Source organism: Neomonachus schauinslandi, chromosome 10 (genome assembly GCF_002201575.2).
Source record: "Neomonachus schauinslandi chromosome 10, ASM220157v2, whole genome shotgun sequence".
In the NCBI taxonomy this organism is placed as follows: domain Eukaryota; kingdom Metazoa; phylum Chordata; class Mammalia; order Carnivora; family Phocidae; genus Neomonachus; species Neomonachus schauinslandi.
The window spans coordinates 111851904-111870150 of record NC_058412.1 but is presented as its reverse complement, the minus strand read 5'-3'; the positions used below and the strand labels follow the sequence as shown (position 1 = coordinate 111870150).

Here is an 18247-nt window from a genome sequence, read left to right as displayed (position 1 = left end):
TTCTGTCCTCATTATTAGCTTTATTTCCTTTGAGGTTATTTATCCTTATTGTTCATTTAAGTTCTTCTCTTATATTGTTTATTTTCCTGAAACTATCTGGTGACCTATATTTAAGCATAATGGTAGATTAGTAAAGGCAGCTGAATGTGGTTCCTCTGTAGTGGGTCATGCCTGTTTTGCCAATAGGCCTGTTTCTTGAATTGGAGGGGTGAATGTAGACTTTGTATGTGTATTAGTATGTGTGTGCTTAGGGAGTGTTGACTAGCAGACTTTATTTTAAACTCAGTGACTGAAAAGCAAGCAAGCTTACTTTGTTTCATCTTACCTCTTATACAGTTGTCAAATTACTTTTGGAGTGAAGTATTTAGAAGGCTAAACACCAGAATGTTAACAGAGGGAAGATTATGGGTGGTCTACTTTCACCTTTTTGTTTATGTGTCTTTCTGATTTTTCTAGCATTAAATGTTAATTCAACTTCCTCACATCCTTAAACAAAGAACAACAAAAGAATCTTGCTCAACTCCAGCCTTTTTAAGAGGGAATTAGTAATTCTATTTCTTGCTTAGATTCACCCTATTCCAGAGTTTAGGAAGATAACATCTTAAGTAGAATTCAGAGAATATTTCTAAGAAATTAAACACATATAAAGTTCATTTATAAGTAAGGTATTAAAAGCAATTTGTACAACTATGGGTCACAGTGGGAGGTGCAGTAACAAATGTTGATGGGTGATTTTTTTTTTAATGACCATGACTAAAATGCAGCATTTAATTATTCATCTCAGCCTATTCAAGGGGAAATCTATTACTTAGTCACAAAGGGCTTTGAAAATGAGGAGACTGTGTACTTCTTGTGCCCCACAAAGATCGCAGGAAGTCCCTCTGATATTAAGGAGTTGACAAACAGATTTAGGAATCCATTAAAGCAAGCAAGTAATATTACTTGTAACAATGTCATCTGTGGAAATCAGAAATATGAATTCTCTCAATAGAGGCAGCTCTCTGAGTGCTGAGTGGATATAAGGAGGTGGATGGGAGGAGGATGTCCAGCCAAGTGCATGACAATAAATTTTGTGAACAAAGCAACATCTTCATCTTGTATTTGAATATTTTGTCTTTGTTTCCCAAAGACTGACCCGAAGGAGGCAACTGGAGAGGCAGGTTAGCACAATGGCTAAGGCCTTTACTTTTAGGTTCATGTAGACCTGGGTTGATCCTAGCTCATTCCTTACTAGCTGTGTGACATTGGACACATCACCAGTTCCCTAAATTGTAGTTTTCCAATTTGAAGGAGAGAGGTATTAGGTTTGTACTTCATAATGTTCTTGTAATGCTTCAAGTAAGTAATGTATACAAAATGCATTTGTCATCTAGTAGGCACATGTAAGAGGTCATGGAGCTGAGGCCAAATGAGATACTGGTGGGGCTAGTGCAAATCTAGTGGGGCCATTGGTCAATTCTCATTCTGCATTTTGACATATCAGTAGCATTTGATACTTCCTCCTCATTGACAAATTTAATTCACTCTGGTTACTGGTTAACATAATAAGCTATACACAATACTCATTCCTAACCCTAGCCCTAACCTGAACCTATGTTGTGATACAAATTTAATCATCATCAACAGATATTTATTCAGCCTTCACATATTCCAAATTTCTTTCAGGTACTGTCACAGAAAGATATTTGGGTAGGTCCTAATTATTGTAAGTTCAAAGTTCTGGTGTCCAGAAATTATAAAACATGGTAAACAAAATTCTTTACAAAATGTCTTAATTAACTTTATTACTGTCTTGGGCTATTTTATGTCGCAATAATTTTTTTGGTACTTTGCAATCATTCTTTCTGTAATTACATACTGAGGATATAGTATGAGTTTTGTGTTGTACATTAAGAACTCCAACTTGAATGAAGCCAGTGGCCTGCCCTTGAGGGGCACGTAGATTATTACAGATGAACAAATAATTAGAACATGACATATTGTGACTGCCAAGAAAAATATGGACAAGATACAATGTTGACACAAAGAAGGGAGTTTGCAGCTCTATTTAGTTGGGTCAAGGGAAACTTTGTAGATGTGGAGATGATTGAACTTAGTTTTGAAGTAAAATTAGGAGCTCATTAGGGCCAATTCGATGGACAGGATGGGAGAGCATGATATAAATTTGTGCAAAGAAACAGATTATGGAAGTAACAAGTTGGGTTGAGGTACCACACTAATTTGGCAGAACCATAAGTGGTTCTGTAAAATGCCTAGGAGAGGTGAGCAGGGACCATTTCCTAATGAGTTGAACACTGTACTAAAGAGATTTGATCTTTTAAGCTGTACTGGGGAAGACCTTATGGGAGACTCTGAAAAAATATCAATTTATCTAGCCAAAGCTAAATGCAATCTTACTCCCAGATGACTTTCTGGAAGTTTCATACATTAAAAAATGTAATTATTATTGGATGTGCATATGTGTCTGTCTTTTTTTTTTTTTTTTTTTAAAGATTTTATTTATTTTTTAGAGAGCGGGCGAGAGAGAAACAGCATGAGAGGGGAGAGGGTCAAAGGGAGAAGCAGACCCCCCGCTGAGCAGGGAGCCCGATGTGGGACTCGATCCCATATGTGTCTGTCTTGATTAGTTCATGATTTAATTAATCTTCCAAATGGATAACTTTTGTGAGTAAACGGTGGCATTAGCTGGATGGGATATTGGAACGAGAGGAATAAACTTGGAGTGACTCATACAAACAAGAACATATGACCAACCAGCCTTGATCCAATTGGGCTGATGGCCCAGGTGGAGGAATCAATGTTCCTGCTCTCTGGGAGCTCTTATCCTGAGTAAAGAAGAGTAGGTGTGATGCAGTGGAACATTCTGTGATTGTGAATTCCATATACGGAATGAAGGTGGGGTGGACTTGGATTTCCTGTCCATCGATGTGGGTTAAAATGAGAGCTCAGAATGCTGATAGCACCAAAAGCGCTTGTCTCATCTTGAAAAACTCTGTGACAGAGATCACTGGACAAAGAAATTGTGCTGCCTATTTCTCTTGGGAAGTCTGTAAACATGAAGCTGTTTCTGGTTCTCATTATTCTGCAGTTTGAGGTACCAACAGGTAACTTGTCCAAATATACCATAAAATCCTAGGAGATATTACTGTCTGTAGGAGTGGGGTTAGGGCCTTTGAGATTGTTGATATCTTGCCAATATCATCAAAAGTACCCACTCTCCTTAAGCCTGTGTCTTAGAAGAAAGCATTTGGGGAGTTAAGAGGTAAGAAGACATCAGGGCTGGGGCGCCTGGGTGGCTCAGTTGGTTAAGCGACTGCCTTCGGCTCAGGTCATGATCCTGGAGTCCCGGGATCCAGTCCTGCGTCGGGCTCCCTGCTCAGCGGGGCGTCTGCTTCCCCCTCTGCCCTCTTGCCTCTCGTGCTCTCTGTCTCTCATTCTATCTCTCTCTCAAATAAATAAATAAAATCTTTAAAAAAAAAAAAAAAAGAAGAAGACATCAGGGCTGTACTCTCAGCAGTCCTCTCCAAAGATAGGCATGAACCCATCATCTAGAATTATCTTTATAATGTTGAACATGGTTTTCACTCAGGAACCCTACCATCTCTTTTTTCATTCAAACTCATTTTCAGCCTTTACGACAGTAATGAGAAGAGCACAAGCTTTGGAATCATGTAGATTGAGGTTAAAATATATCTTGATCACTGATTAGTTGTATGAATGGAGCTAATTATTCCCTTTGGTTTTTTTTTTTTAGATTTATTTATTTATTTTAGAGAGAGAAAGAGTGGGGAGAGGAGGAGAGGGAGAGGCAGAAAATCCTCAAGCAGACTTCCCGCTGAGTATGGAGCCCAATGGGGGGCTCAATCCCAGGACCCTGAGATCACAACCTGAGCCGAAACCAAGAGTTGGATGCTCAACCAAGTGACCCACCCAGGCACCCCTAATTATTCCCTTTGAATCTCAGTTTTCTCATCTGTCAATTGAGTATAATGACCCGATTTCATAATGATTGAATTTTCATGTGAGGAAATGTCTTTGTTTTCCCTCTTTGTTCCATGAGCTTGTTCAAATTTGTGTACAGGGACAGATAAAGAATTGGAAACAGGTGATTTAGTGACAGTTGGATCTCTAGGGAGATGGGTACACATGGAATTGAATTTGATCCCTGGGTAACACATTTATCTGAGATAAAAAGGAGGATGGAGAGAGAGAGAGAGGAAGAGAGAGAGATTGAGATTGGAGCCAGGAGGATCATGGGCATGAAGACACAGAAGCTGAATAAGGGAAGTTCTCAGCAGCATTTATTGCTGAGACCCATGAAGTCTTGGCCTTGGCAAAGGGAGATTTCTACTGTTCATGTCAGTGAGGAAACCCAATTTCTCTCTTAACTTAAAAAGTCCTGTCTGTGGTACTCTTTTAAAAGTTAACTTGGCTCTGAATAGTGCCATGGTGGTAAGTTGGTACTCTCTGGGGACACTGAACTGGGGTAAGGCTGAGGGAGTACTGACTTTGGAGCATGGAAGACAGGTCAGATTTGCCAGAGTCCAGGAGTGGGACATAGCTCCAGTTGATAACCATGAATTGATCTCTCTTCTTTTTTGTCATGTAAGTTCTAATGTTATCAGAGCCAGTTGGGTATTGGCTAGGAGCATGGGGTTTTGATGTTCTTAATTTGGGATGATTTTCAAGGAGGAGGCTCTTAGTTTTCTCTTATCACTGTAAGGTTCATTTTGGAAGCACAGGAGGCCAAAGCTTGTGGGAACCACATAATACTTCTACTCTGCCTCAGAAACTAATCTGCATTCAATGTTGTTTCCTGGGCACAGATACAGCGCGACCCAGAAAATGCTTTAGTACTATAACAGGCTACTGCCGGAAGAAATGCGGAATGGGGGAAATATATGAAATGGCATGTCTAAATGGGAAATTATGTTGTGTTAATGAAGACGAAAACAAAAAACACAAGAAAGCCCCAGAGTCACCTCACTCTTTACCACAGCCTGATGGGAAGACAGACTATGTCATTTTACCCACCACCACACTTCTCACGGTGCAACTGTAAATCAAGCACTTGCTTCACTGGTCTCCACTCTTCCTAAATCAGAAGTGCCACCTCCTTCGACGGCCTGGAACAAAAGAGTTACCTACTTCTTCTGTGAACTTGATTCTCCACATAATAAAATTTTATGCTTTTCTCTGGATTTATTTATTAATGTATTCACTCATTTTTTTAAACACTTTAACCATAAATGAATAGTTATAATGTTCCAGGCATATACTAATAAGATGGGTGATACAGAGATGAAATGAAAATGTTGGTAGAAGTGGAAGTTAGCTCCTCCATTTTCTATGCAATTTCATAGCATTTCAAGTATTACTCCTCTTTTAAAAGATATTTACTATTTATTTATTTATTTATTTATTTATTTATTTGACAGAGAAAGAGAAGAGCAAAAGCAGGGGGACCAGCAGAGGGAGCACGGGAGAAGCAGACTCCCCGCTGAGCAGGGAGCCCAACATGAGGCTCCATCCCAGGACCCTGGGATCATGACCTGAGCCAAAGGCAGATGTTTAACTGACTGAGCCACCCAGGTGCCCTTCTTTTAAATGAAGTTTCTTGTGTCTAAGCAGATCTAAATGTCCCAACTTTGTGTGTGTAGGATGAATAAGGGTTTTGCTAACAACCAAGAGTTCATTAAAAGAAGGCAAGATATTGGAACATTTTCATAACAGTTATTGGCCAGGTCTAATGGGCAGTGATGACAGCTAGTGATAATTCCAATACAGGTTTCCCCTGCTATCCAAAAGTAGAGTGATCCTACGAGAACTTTCATAGGCCAGAATGATGTAATGTGAAGGAGCAATTACCATGAACTTATATGGAAAAATTTTTGAGTGTTCCAGACCCAAAAAATAACCTCTCTTAGGCTTTTCTGATACTTTAGGACACATCTTGCTAAGGGATGCAAAAAATAAATCAAGATAAAGCACAGATGCTCACAGACGCAGTTCAAAGCTATGATGGTTTGGTGCTGGGATGCTGAGTGTATGTCCCGGGGAAGGAGCTTGGTGAGGTCACTCTCACTGCTCAGGGTACCCACGGCCTCTGTAATGGTTTGCTGCAAAACAAACACTGAGTGCCATTTTTGCTTTTTGCCTTTTTTATGCAAAAGATAGTATCTTCTTCAGATTTCTTGCAGTTCATGGAAACAGGTACTAGTGTAGGTCTTTTGTAAAACTGAAGTGGTGTAAGTGCAAACTTTAAAAAAGCAGGGGATATCTGTACATCATTTGAAGTTTATTTAATGTGTATGCTCCATTTCCTTTTTAGTAGCAATTAGACCACTCGGTTGACACAAGTTTTAGACAATATTACCCTTAGAATCTTTGAAAACATTACATATTCAATTGTTTGTTAATAGCATGAAATTTACAAGCTTTCAGTTACAAGGTGAATGAAGTCTGAGTATCTAATGTGAAATGCAGTGATCATAGCTGAGAACACTGTATTGTGTAATTAAAATGTGCTAAGACTGTAAAACTTAAATGTTCTCACACACACACACACAAAAACAAACAAAACCAAAAACCACCAAGTAAATATGGGAGGTGATGGGTGTGTTAATTAACTAGATGGGGAGGGAGTCCTTTCATGACATACGCATCTATTAAAACACCATGATGTACCCTTTATTTTTTTAAATTTTATTATGTTATGTTAGTCACCATACAGTACATCATTAGTTTTTTATGTAATGTTCCATGATTCATTGTTTTTGTATAACACCCAGTGCTCCATGCAATATGTGCCCTCCTTAATACCCATCATCGGGCTAACCCATCCCCCCATCCCCTCTCCCCTCTAAAACCCTTGTTTCTTGGAGTCCATAGTCTCTCATGGTTCATCTCTCCCTCTGATTTCCCCCCCTTCATTTTTTTCCTTCTTTCTCCTAATGTCCTCCATGCTATTCCTTATGTTCCACAAATAAGTGAAACCATATGATAATTGACTTTCTCTGCTTGACTTATTTCACTTAGCATAATCTCCTCCAATCCCATCCATGTTGATGTAAAAGTTGGGTGTTCATCCTTTCTGATGGCTGAGTAATATTCCATTGTATATATGGACCACATCTTCTTTATCCATTCATCTGTTGAAGGGCATCTCAGCTCTTTCCACAGTTTGGCTATTGCAGACATTGCTGCTATGAACACTGGGGTGCATATGGCCCTTCTCTTCACTACATCTGTGTCTTTGGCGTAAATACCCAGTAGAAAACACCATGATGTACCCTTTAAATATCTTACAATTTGTAAGTCAATTATACCTCAATAAAACTGAAAATAAATAAAAATATTGTGAAATTTAAAGCCTCATAAATGAGACATATTTAAGAAGCTCCTTATGAGCTAGATAAAATCTTAGTAAATAATGATGCTCTCCAGATGAACAGAACAGAACATCTTGTGGTACCATCCATTGATGTTGCTTAACCTGGTTAAGGTATTGGTCATAAATAACTTGTGGAGCTACCATTTGGTCATCCAAGATAAAGAAATCAATGGGCCTTATTCCTCCACATGCAGCTCACCATCTCATTTCACTGGGAGGACAGGGAGACACATATTTAAATGGATATGTTAACATTTTAAGAGCCTATAAAGACCTTCCTTTTAGTAGTTGTGGCTTTTGAGAATCCTGGAGATGTGTATAGGAAACAAGGACCAGACTAAATTGTAGAATTAGAAATTATTTTGTTGACAATTTCACAATGGAAACTAATGTATGACTATTTCAATCTAATTCTCAGAGAGGTTTTTCAAGAGGCCCATGTAAGAAAGCCCTTTCTTTATTGCAACACTTCATAAGCTCCTCTTTTTCAGGCTTCCATCACTATGGGTCACCAGAGGCATTTTTAAGGAATGTCCATTTTGTCACTATGATATGAAGATGGGTCTTGCCCATTGTCTTTAATCTGTATGTGTCCTCTACTCTATGTGAGTCCATTGATAAATTAGAAACAAGAATCCATTTTGGCTTAGTTAGTATGAGATCAACCAGTGAAATGTTGCCTGAGTCAGGAGAGAGAGGTATAATGAACAGACAAATTAAACCTTGAATTCTGCTTTGAATGGGTGGACCTAATCTTTGCTTTGACTTTTCCTGTTATCCTTTTTGTATCCCCTTCATACTCATAGAAGAGTGTATGTGGTCAGTATTGTTAGGCACATGTTTTTTTGTCCACCTTATTTTTATATACAAAATTAAATTGAAATCCTGTATTTTTATTATGCACTTCTCTGGCACAGGCAGTATTATTGGTACTTTATTTTTCTTGGATCTGTTTTAGAACATTCTCCAAAATCTTATTCATAGAACATTTTTAAATTGCCAGAATGTTTCAGATACATTTTTCTACTAAGTCCCAACAGTTGGGACCACCCATCTCTTTGGGGGTCTTTGATAATGATCATGAAAGGTGCTGGAGATATTAGTCATTTCATATCCAAAATTCACACCTTCTTAGAAAATTTGCTCAGCCTTTCTCAGGGAACCTATTTCAATGGGCCCCAGCAAGAGAGTAGAAGGCCAGAAACATTATTTTGGCTACAAGTAATTGGACCAGGGTGGATGACAAATGTGTATGTAGAGATTTAACTTCTTTGGATATCCAAATTGGATCCTGGTAAACTGATGAATAGGAAAAGATGGAGGGAAAGAGAGAAGGAGTGAGTGAGGGAAGGCGAGAGGGAGGGAGAGAGAGAGAGGGAGAGAGGGAGAGAGATTTCTAGTTACTGGTTCTAGTCCCTTAGGCCTCATGTAATTACTAACATTTCTTATAATAGGTCCTCCTTTTCTAAAGTGGGCTTGAGTGGGTGTATGTTTCCTATGACCTATATGTAGGGCAAGTTTTCAGGCACAGAGGTACAAATAGAGGGTTTGTTCATTAGTAATACTTAATTAGTAAAGACTAGGATAATGACAGTGACAGCAATTCTGATCCACTTCAACAACTAGTTTTAGAGATACCCAAGTACTTAAGAGAAGTCATGTTCAAAGCAACTTTATGATGATATTTTGTATTCACAGGTAAGTTCTAAGTTAGCTTCGATTACTCAGTGGCCCTTGGGAATATGTAGATACTCATTACCCCAGTTTGGTACTTTTCAAACTTTTTAAAAATGGCCAATAAATATTATTAGAAAACACAATCAAACTAGTGGAAAATAATTATAGAGGGTAATAATTCAGATATTATTATTAAATAACCCCTCCCAAATAGTGCATGTCAGATAAATATAAAAAGCCTAGATGCCATTAAATAATATTTCCCGAGTCCAAGAATCAGGTCACGTAAGACTTAGGCACATCTGAAATCCCTATCTTATGGCAAAATGGAAGCACAGAAATGATAGGATAGCTATCTTTCAGCATTCTTTTTTCCTGTCTTTCAACCTGGTAAAAGTTGGAAGGCAATTATTTGTAACTTCTACAAATTAAAAGAAATTACAATGTATAGTGAAAGTAAAATATAGTTAACTAGTTTAAAGTAGTAAAATATAAATTTAGCAATGTATCTGTATTCTTTGGTTAAGAATAGTGGCATGGCAAGCATGCCATGATGGGAAAGCTCCCTCCCTCCCTGAAAAAGCCTATTTTAAGTAACATGCAACTAATGACTTGCAGACAGACGGAATATCCCCCCAGAGTTTGTACAAAGCCTATTTTTATTTTAAAAAGTTAAAAAGTATATAGTGAATATTAGACATTACCCAAATTAAAAACTTTGGGGCTTCAAAGGACATCATGAAGAAAGTGTAAAGGTAATCCACAGAATGGGAGAAAATTTTTGCAAATCATATATGTAATAAGGGACTTGTATCTAGAATATATAAAGAACTATTGCAACTCAATAATAAAAAGAAAACCCAATTAAAAAATGGACAGAAAATAGCCCTTACCTTTATGCATATTAGGCCAGCTGGTAGTGCTGGGAAGTCAATACATTGCAGTGTGCTGTCACTGTTAGTGATTGTGGCTCTGTGGACTGGGACCTTAAAGAGAGCCACAATGGATGAAAATGGTGATAATGAAAAAAATGGCTGCTCTCCATGGAGGCCAAACTGTCATCAAATTGAGTATGATTTTGGTGACTTCAATTTGCCACATGATAAAACTTTAAAGGCACAGATCAAACTGGATAAGGGTTGGTTACCTTTAAAGATAATGATAAAATTCATCTATCTATCTAACTTTAATGTAATAGCAGAAGCATTGAGCAAATCAAAGGCAAGACTCATGGACATAAATGAAGCTAAAACTAAAATCAGAAGATCTCCAAGCAAACCTCACCCTGAAGTAACTGATGAGTATAAAAATGATGTAAAAAAAAAAAGATCTGGGGTACCTGGGTGGCTCAGTTGGTTAATTGACTGCCTTCGGCTCAGGTCATGATCCTGGAATCCTGGGATCGAGTCCCACATCGGGCTCCCTGCTTGGCAAGGAGTCTGCTTTTCCCTCTGACTCTCCCCCCTCTCATGCCCTCTCTCTCATTCTTTCTGTCAAATAAATAAATAAATAATCGTTTTTTTAAAAAAAGATCTGTTTATATTAAAATCTTCTCAACTGATACAATGCTTGATGACATAAAAGAGTGGTAAGAGATAAAGGTCAAATACTAGATATTCAGATGGAACGAACATTGCACAGAATATTTAAGGGATCAGTATGTGCTGTGTTTGATAGTATTGAATCTAAGAAGTTTGTTGAGACTTCTGGCCAGAAGACAGGGACCTGATAATAATTTTCAAGGAAGACTACTTTGGAAGGAGAAGAAACAGAAACAAAAGAGGAAGAGGGAGGGGTGCCTGGGTGGCTCAGTTGGTTGTGTCTGCCTTAGGCTCAGGTCATGATCCTGGGGTCCTGGGATCAAGCCCCATGTTGGGCTCTCTCCTCAATGGGGAGCCTGCTTCTCCCATTCCCTCTGCCTGCTTGTGCTCCCTCTCTCTCTGTCAAGTAAATAAATAAAATCTTAAAAAAAAAAAGTGACCTGGGAAGTACTAAAGAAGCATTGAAAAAAGTCCTAAATCAACAAGAATCCCTAAACAAAAGGAAGTCTAAAGGTCTCAGATTTAAAGGAAAAAGAAAGGGAAATGAAACTGCCTAGGATGGGTAAAGGAAAAGTTCAGTTTCAGGGCAAGAAAATGAAATGTGATCGTGATTATAAAGGGGATGAAAATGGTGCAGCTGGATGAGGAAAATGAGCAAGAGAAGAAACAAAAAAGAACCTGCACTGAAACAACAGAAAATAGAAAATGGTGCTGGAGACCAGTAGTTTCGGAAACAAACTGTTTATTCATTTTATTTTTTAAAAATTTTTATTATTTTTTAACTTTTTATTTTTTTAGTTTCAGCTATAGAGTTCAATAATTTATCAGTTGTGTATAACACCCAGTGTTCATCATATCATGTGCCCTCCTTAATTCCCATCACCCAGTTACCCCACCTCCCCCACCTCCCCTCCAGCAACCCTCAGTTTGTTTCCTATAGTTAAGAGTCTCTTATGGTTTTTCTCCCTCACTGATAACTTCCCATTAAGTTTTCCCTCCCTTCCCCTATGATCTTCTGTGCTGTTTCTTATATTCCACATAGGAGTGAAACCATATGATAATTGTCTTTTTCTGATTGACTTATATAGCTCAGCATAATGCCCTCCAGTTCCACCCATGTAGATGTAAATGGTAAGTATTCATCCTTTCTGATGGCTGAGTAATATTCATTTTAATTAGATTGTAAGTTGCTTTTGTCTTTGGAGGTTTTTAATAAGAAAACTGAATTAGGTCCCCTTCAGTGTCACTTGTAAGAAAGGAAAATTTTTTCGTTGTTTAATATGTCTTTTTTTGTTATCCAAATGAAGATTTAAAAAACATTTGGTTCTGTTTGTGTTATTTTAGATGATTTAAGACTCAAAAGAAAGATTCTTCCACTAAATTACTTTTATAATATGAGAATGTTTTAGTACAAACTAATAAAATATGTATACTACATGAAAAGCAAAAAAAAAAAAAAAAAAAAAAAAAATCTGATAGACATTTCTCCAAAGAAGATATACAAATGACCTGTAAACACATGAGAAAAACATGCAACATCACTAGTCATCAGATAAATGCAAGTCAAAACCATAATGATAATACCATTTCATCCTCATTAGGATAGCCATAATCAGAAGGGCAGATAATAACAAGTTTTAGCTTGGATGTAGAGAACTTGGAACCCTCATACCCTGCTAGTGGGGATATAAAAATGGTGCAGCTATATTGGAAAACAGTCTGGCAATTCCTCAAATGTTAAACATAGATTTACTATAGTTTGATCTGACAGTTGCACTTCTAGGTATATATGCAAGAGAAATGAAAACATACTTCCAAAGACTTGTACATGAATGTTCATAGCACCATTATTGATAATAAATAGCCCAGGTCACATTCCTGCATCCTGGGAGCAACTTTGGATTGTCCAGACTCATTCCTACAACCAAAAATAAGAATCGTGTTGAAAAAGTGTTGAGGGGCGCCTGGGTGGCTCAGTCAATTAAGCGTCTGCCTTCAGCTTGGGTCATGATCCCAGGGTCCTGGGATCGAGCCCCACATCGGGCTCCCTGCTTGGCGGGAAGCCTGCTTCTCCCTCTTCCACTCCCCTTGCTTGTGTTCCCTCTCTCACTGTCTCTCTCTCTGTCAAATAAATAAATAAAATCTTAAAAAAAAATACCAGTGTTGAGAAGCCAATTATCTGACAGTTGTCCATTGCACCAGTTTTGAGATTCAGCAGAGAACCTCTTCCTTAAATGTGGCTGGAGCTAGAGTAGATTTTCAGGGACAGAATCCGAGTAATTGGCCTAGCCTTAGAGATGCCACTAGAAAGGGTACAGGTGTATTGTGAGGAGACCCTGCACTAAAACCTACAGTGCTTGCTTTTCAAAGAAACAAGGGAGACGCTGCTCTTGGGTTACAGTTCAAGGAAAATAATCTATATTTTTTCGGCAATGTCTCAGGTTCAGAGCCATCTCAACCCTGATTCCCAGGCATAGAGAAGACAGGAGAGAAGTCTCCTTTCCCTCTAAGAGTGGGCTTAAGTGAGGGAGAGAGTGAATTGGGGCATGCAATTGTAACAAGGTCAGTTGACTATAGGTGACTTGGGTGACTGTATTGAAGGAAGCAGGATCAGCACCATCTATAGTCACTTAAATAGAGGAAGATTTGTATATTATTTCAACACTTACTGTATACATTGAATGTAGGATCCTGCTGTCAGCTTGGTGTATTGTCAGGATCTCACTGAGCTTCACTTATCAACTCTATGTGCCATAATTGTTAAGACGATACCACTGGTTCAATCCATGGCTTCCAGAATTCATTTAAGGGGTTTAAATCGGCAGCTGTTGTGATAATGAGACAACACAAGGACACCTATTATCCTTCAGGAAATGACATTACCACCATGTCCAATGAATAATCAACTACTATAAATTGTAGCTACTAAATACCTCTCAAATCTATCCACTTTGCCATCTTTGCTGTCTTGACTTTGGTCCAAACCACCTCTCTCTCCTGGCCCATTGTAATACCTTTTATCTATTCTCTCCCTGTCTACTCCCAGTTTCAGTGCATTTTATGTACTCAGTACAGAGCTATTAAAAAAGTGCAGACCTGACCACATCATTCCCTGCTTAAAATACTTAATGGCTTCCTATTCCTCTTCAGTTAAAGATTAAAATGGATCTATTAGCCTCTGCCCTATTAGTCTGTTGGTCTCTGCCCATGTCTCCAACATCATCCTTTGTCCTGCTATCTATCCACAAGCTCTGTTTCTTCATTTTTCTTTCTTTGCGTGTGGATGTCCAGTTGTTCCAGCACTATTTGTTGAAGAAACTATCTTTTCTCCATTGAATTGATTTCCCTCCTTTGTCAAAGATCAGTTGACTATATTTATGTAGGTCTGTTTCTGGGCTCTCCATTCTGTTCCATTGATCTACTTGTCTATTTTTTTTAACAATACCACACTGTCTTGATTACTGTAGCTCTATAGTAAATCTATATGTCTGGTAATGTCAGTCCTCAGACTGTTCTCTAAATAACGTATATGTTTTAACAATAATATGTGCACACCAAATTGGCACTTTTTTATTATTTATGCTTTAATATACATTGTATTCTACAGGGAGGTTAAATGAAGAATTCCAAGTTTTACAGTCTGCATCGATGTATGTGGATTCAGATACATGTATTTATTTTAAAAATCAGTTCATCATGATTCAGCTTGCTTCAGGTCCCATTCATGTTTCCAAACCCTCAAGTACTATGTATTTCTGTGTTTAAATAGTGGCTTTGAAATCAACAATGATACCAGAGTGATTGTAAAGGTGAAGGAATAGCACTAGAGTTAGTTAATTCAGTTCTGTCACTCTCTGTGATCAAATTTGTGTTTAACTATCCAAACAGTGAAAGAGAATGCAAGTTGTAATATTTTTGTTAGTACCAATTTCAATACATATATGAAATATTTTTCTGGATTTGAATTGTATCTTTAAAATTGAAGTTTATTCTTCTTTTAGGTCTTATTTTATTTTATTATTTTTTTTTAAAGATTTTATTTATTTATTTGAGAGAGAGAATGAGAGAGAGCATGAGGGGTCAGAGGGAGAGGCAGACTCCCTGCTGAGCAGGGAGCCCGATGCGGGACTCGATCCCGGGACTCCAGGATCATGACCTGAGCCGAAGGCAGTCGCTTAACCAACTGAGCCACCCAGGCGCCCCTTAGGTCTTATTTTAAAATTAAAAAATAAATTAAGGAAATTATTACTAATTTTACACAATTATTATAGACAGATTTTGTTGTATGGCAAGAAAAAGTGACCCACTCTGGATATCAACTATGCCAGGGACTCCCCCTACCCTATTCTACTCCATCTTCCATGGATTACTGTCACTGGGGAGAGGAGAGGCAGAGAGTACAACTCTCTTTATGTGACTGGGCAACACTGCACCATGCTCTTGCTCTGTGAGATAATTGTCTTTTGTGTGGCAGGTGTTCAAATCCTAGCTTGTTCACGGGGTACATGTGTGGTTCTTTGAGATGCTCTTCAGGTACCTCCTACTGCCAAGTGTGTCTTTTTCCTCAGTGTTATTAAGATAGAATTGACAGGTAACATTGTGTAAGCTTGAGGTGTACAGTGTGATGATATGATATGTAATATATATGAAATATATATTACAAAAGGATTACCACAATAAGGTTAGTTAACACATCTATCACCTCACATAATAATAATTATTATTTTTTGTGGTGAGAACATTTATGATCTACTCTCTTAGCAATTTGCAAATATGTAACACAGTATTATTGACTATAGTCACCATGGTGTATGTTACATTACATCCCCAGAGCTTATTCATTTTTTAAAAGATTTTATTTATTTATTTGAGAGAGAGTGAAAGCAAGAGAGATCACAGAGGGAGAGGGAGAAGTAGCCTTGCCACTGAGCAGAGAGCCCGATGCAGGGCTCGATTCCAGGACCCTGAGATCATGACCTGAGCCTACGGCAGATGCTTAACTGACTGAGCCACCCAGGCACCCTGAGCTTATTCATCTTATAACTGAAAGTTTGTACCCAGCATCTCCCCATTCCCTCCAGCTCCTGGCAACTACCATCCCCTCTCTGTAACTGTGAGTGTAACTGAGTTTGGCTTTTTCAGTTTCTACATATAAATAAGATCATATGGTATTTGTCTTTTTCTGTGAATTATTTCACTTAGCATAATTCCCTCGAGGCCTCTGTTTTGTTGTAAAAGGCAGGATTTCCTTATTTTTTAAGGCAGAATAATATTCCATTGTGTTTGTGTGTGTATCTATATTTATATTTATATCACATTTTCTTTATTCATTCATCCATTGACAGATACTTAGGTTGTTTCCATGTCTTGGCTATTGTAAATAATGCTTCAATGAATGTGGGAGTGCAGATGTCTTTTTAAGATAGTTTTATAATTTCCTTTGGATGTATACCCAGAAGTGGGATTGCTAGATCGTATGGTAGTTCTTATTTTAATTTAAATTTTATTTTATTATTTTTATAATAATATATAATATTTTATTAGGTTTATTCACCTAACTTTTTTTGAGTATAGTTGACACACAATGTTACATTAATTTCAGATGTACAGCTTAGTGATTTGACAAGTTTATACATTATACTATGTTCACCACAAGTGTAGCTACCATCTGTCCCTATTTTTAATTTTTTGAGGAACCTTCCATAATAGTAGCCTTCCACACTGTTTTCCATAGTGGCTATGCCAATTTGCCTCTCCACCAACAGTTACACAAGGGTTCTTTTCACCATATCCTTGCTAGCACTTGATGTCTCTTATCTTTTTGATGGTAGCCGTTCTTAGAGGAGTGAAATGAGATCTCATTATAGTTTTGCTTTGCATTTCCCTGATAATGAGTGATGTTTAGCACCTTTTCTTGTACATGTTGGCCATTTGTATATCTTTGGAAAAATGTGCATCCAAGTATTTTGCACATTTTAAAATTGGGTTGTTTGAATTTCTCCTATTGAGTTGTATGATTTCCTTATATATTTTGGATATTAAACAATTAGGGGAGTATGGACCTCATAACAATATGAATGTGATTCAAAAACTGTTGAGTGTATTTGACTTTATGGTCTTTAGATGGGGTATTGGATATCACTATTATCAGAGTTCAAGAAAAGACCACGAGTCCATCTGTCACAAGCAGATAAAAAATGACAAAACCACTAACCATTAAGAATGCAATATACATTATTAAGGAGCAAGTAAGCAGACACCTTCCCCACCTAACTACAGAACAAAAAATAACTGAAAGGACATTTAAATTCAGAGCGGTTGTAGAAGATAAAGCATGATGGAATGGAATGGATACATCCCAGGTGACCTACTGCCCACTGAGTACCAGTAATTATATACATTTTGATTTTAAGAATTTAAAAACTAGAGAATTGAATTCTTAAGTGGATTGGTGGGTCCCAATGTAGTTCATAATATAGTTTGAGCCAGTCTGTAATAAAATGGGAAAAACTGTAATAATGCAATGAGATTTTAAGAAATCTGAATGAATTTAGTTAAAAATCTGTCCTTTTCCCCTACTATGTCATATGTATGTATTACTTGATGATACAATTTAACTTTTGGAATGATGGTGATATTTAATGATAAATTAATAAATGATGATGATAATTGGCAAACTTTTGTAAATCAAAAATATTTTTTAAAAATTTACTGATCTAAGAGAGCCAGGACTAGAAGAACATAACAGAGGTCAATATAAATGAAAAGTAAATGTCAGTTTAAAGCCATAAAAAAATCTCATGGCAAGACAGAGGATAGTATTGAGAACAAACTATGAGGGACAAGAGTGTAAAAGTTTCTGTGTAGGATATTTTTGCTTGTTTTCAAGTTGTGTTGTTTGATTTGATTTATATATCATCAAAGTAATCTTACTATATATGTAACTATAATTGAGAAAATTACATGGTACCCATTTGTCTTCATTGTCTTCATATCATCGAGATTCTATTTATGTACTTATCTAAGAAAAGTGAGAAGGTTCATAACATAATAATGAACGTACTATATGCCAAAAATTTGTGGAACACTGCTAAAGCTGTGTATAGAAGGAAATTTATAGCTTTAAAATACTCATATTTGAAATGAAGAAAGGCTAAAAACATAAACAGTGAGATAAACATCACCTAACATTAGAAAAAGAAGAGCATATTAAAACCAAAAAAGTAGGGCGCCTGGGTGGCTCAGTTGGTTAAGCGACTGCCTTCGGCTCAGGTCATGATCCTGGAGTCCCGGGATCGAGTCCCACATCGGGCTCCCTGCTCGGCGGGGGGTCTGCTTCCCCCTCTGCCCTCTTCCCTCTCGTGCTCTCTGTCTCTCATTCTCTCTCTCTCTCAAATAAATAAATAAAATCTTTAAAAAAAAAAAAACCAAAAAAGTAGAAATAAGACATTATACACCTAAAACAGTGACTTTTATGGCATGTAAAGTTGTTTGAAAAACAAGTGGAAATAAAAGCATTAATGAAGATATTAAAGAAATGGAAACTAGACTAAAAATTAACAAAGAAAATTTGTTTTTTTAAAGATTAATCAAAGTAACAAGTAAATAGACTTACCAAGAAAAAAAGAGAAGAGAT

General features: G+C 37.4%; 1 protein-coding gene and 1 pseudogene across 1 annotated transcript; both read left to right on the top strand.

The window, feature by feature from the left end:
- The first annotated feature begins 3055 nt into the window (after window positions 1-3055).
- On the top strand, window positions 3056-5062 carry DEFB128 (defensin beta 128). Its single transcript, XM_021689250.1, has 2 exons — window positions 3056-3104; window positions 4827-5062. The coding sequence occupies exons 1-2, from the start codon at window positions 3056-3058 to the stop codon at window positions 5060-5062; spliced, it is 285 nt and encodes a 94-aa protein (XP_021544925.1).
- Window positions 5063-10072: 5010 nt separating this feature from the next.
- On the top strand, window positions 10073-10828 carry LOC110579552 (annotated as a pseudogene).
- Window positions 10829-18247: the final 7419 nt, after the last annotated feature.

Excerpts from the sequence above, each read along its gene's own strand:
- DEFB128 (XM_021689250.1), top strand. The coding sequence starts at position 3,056 with ATGAAGCTGTTTCTGGTTCTCATTATTCTGCAGTTTGAGGTACCAACA. Across the intron at positions 3,105-4,826 it reads GCAGTTTGAGGTACCAACAG|ATACAGCGCGACCCAGAAAA; the intron begins GTAACTTGTCCA and ends TCCTGGGCACAG.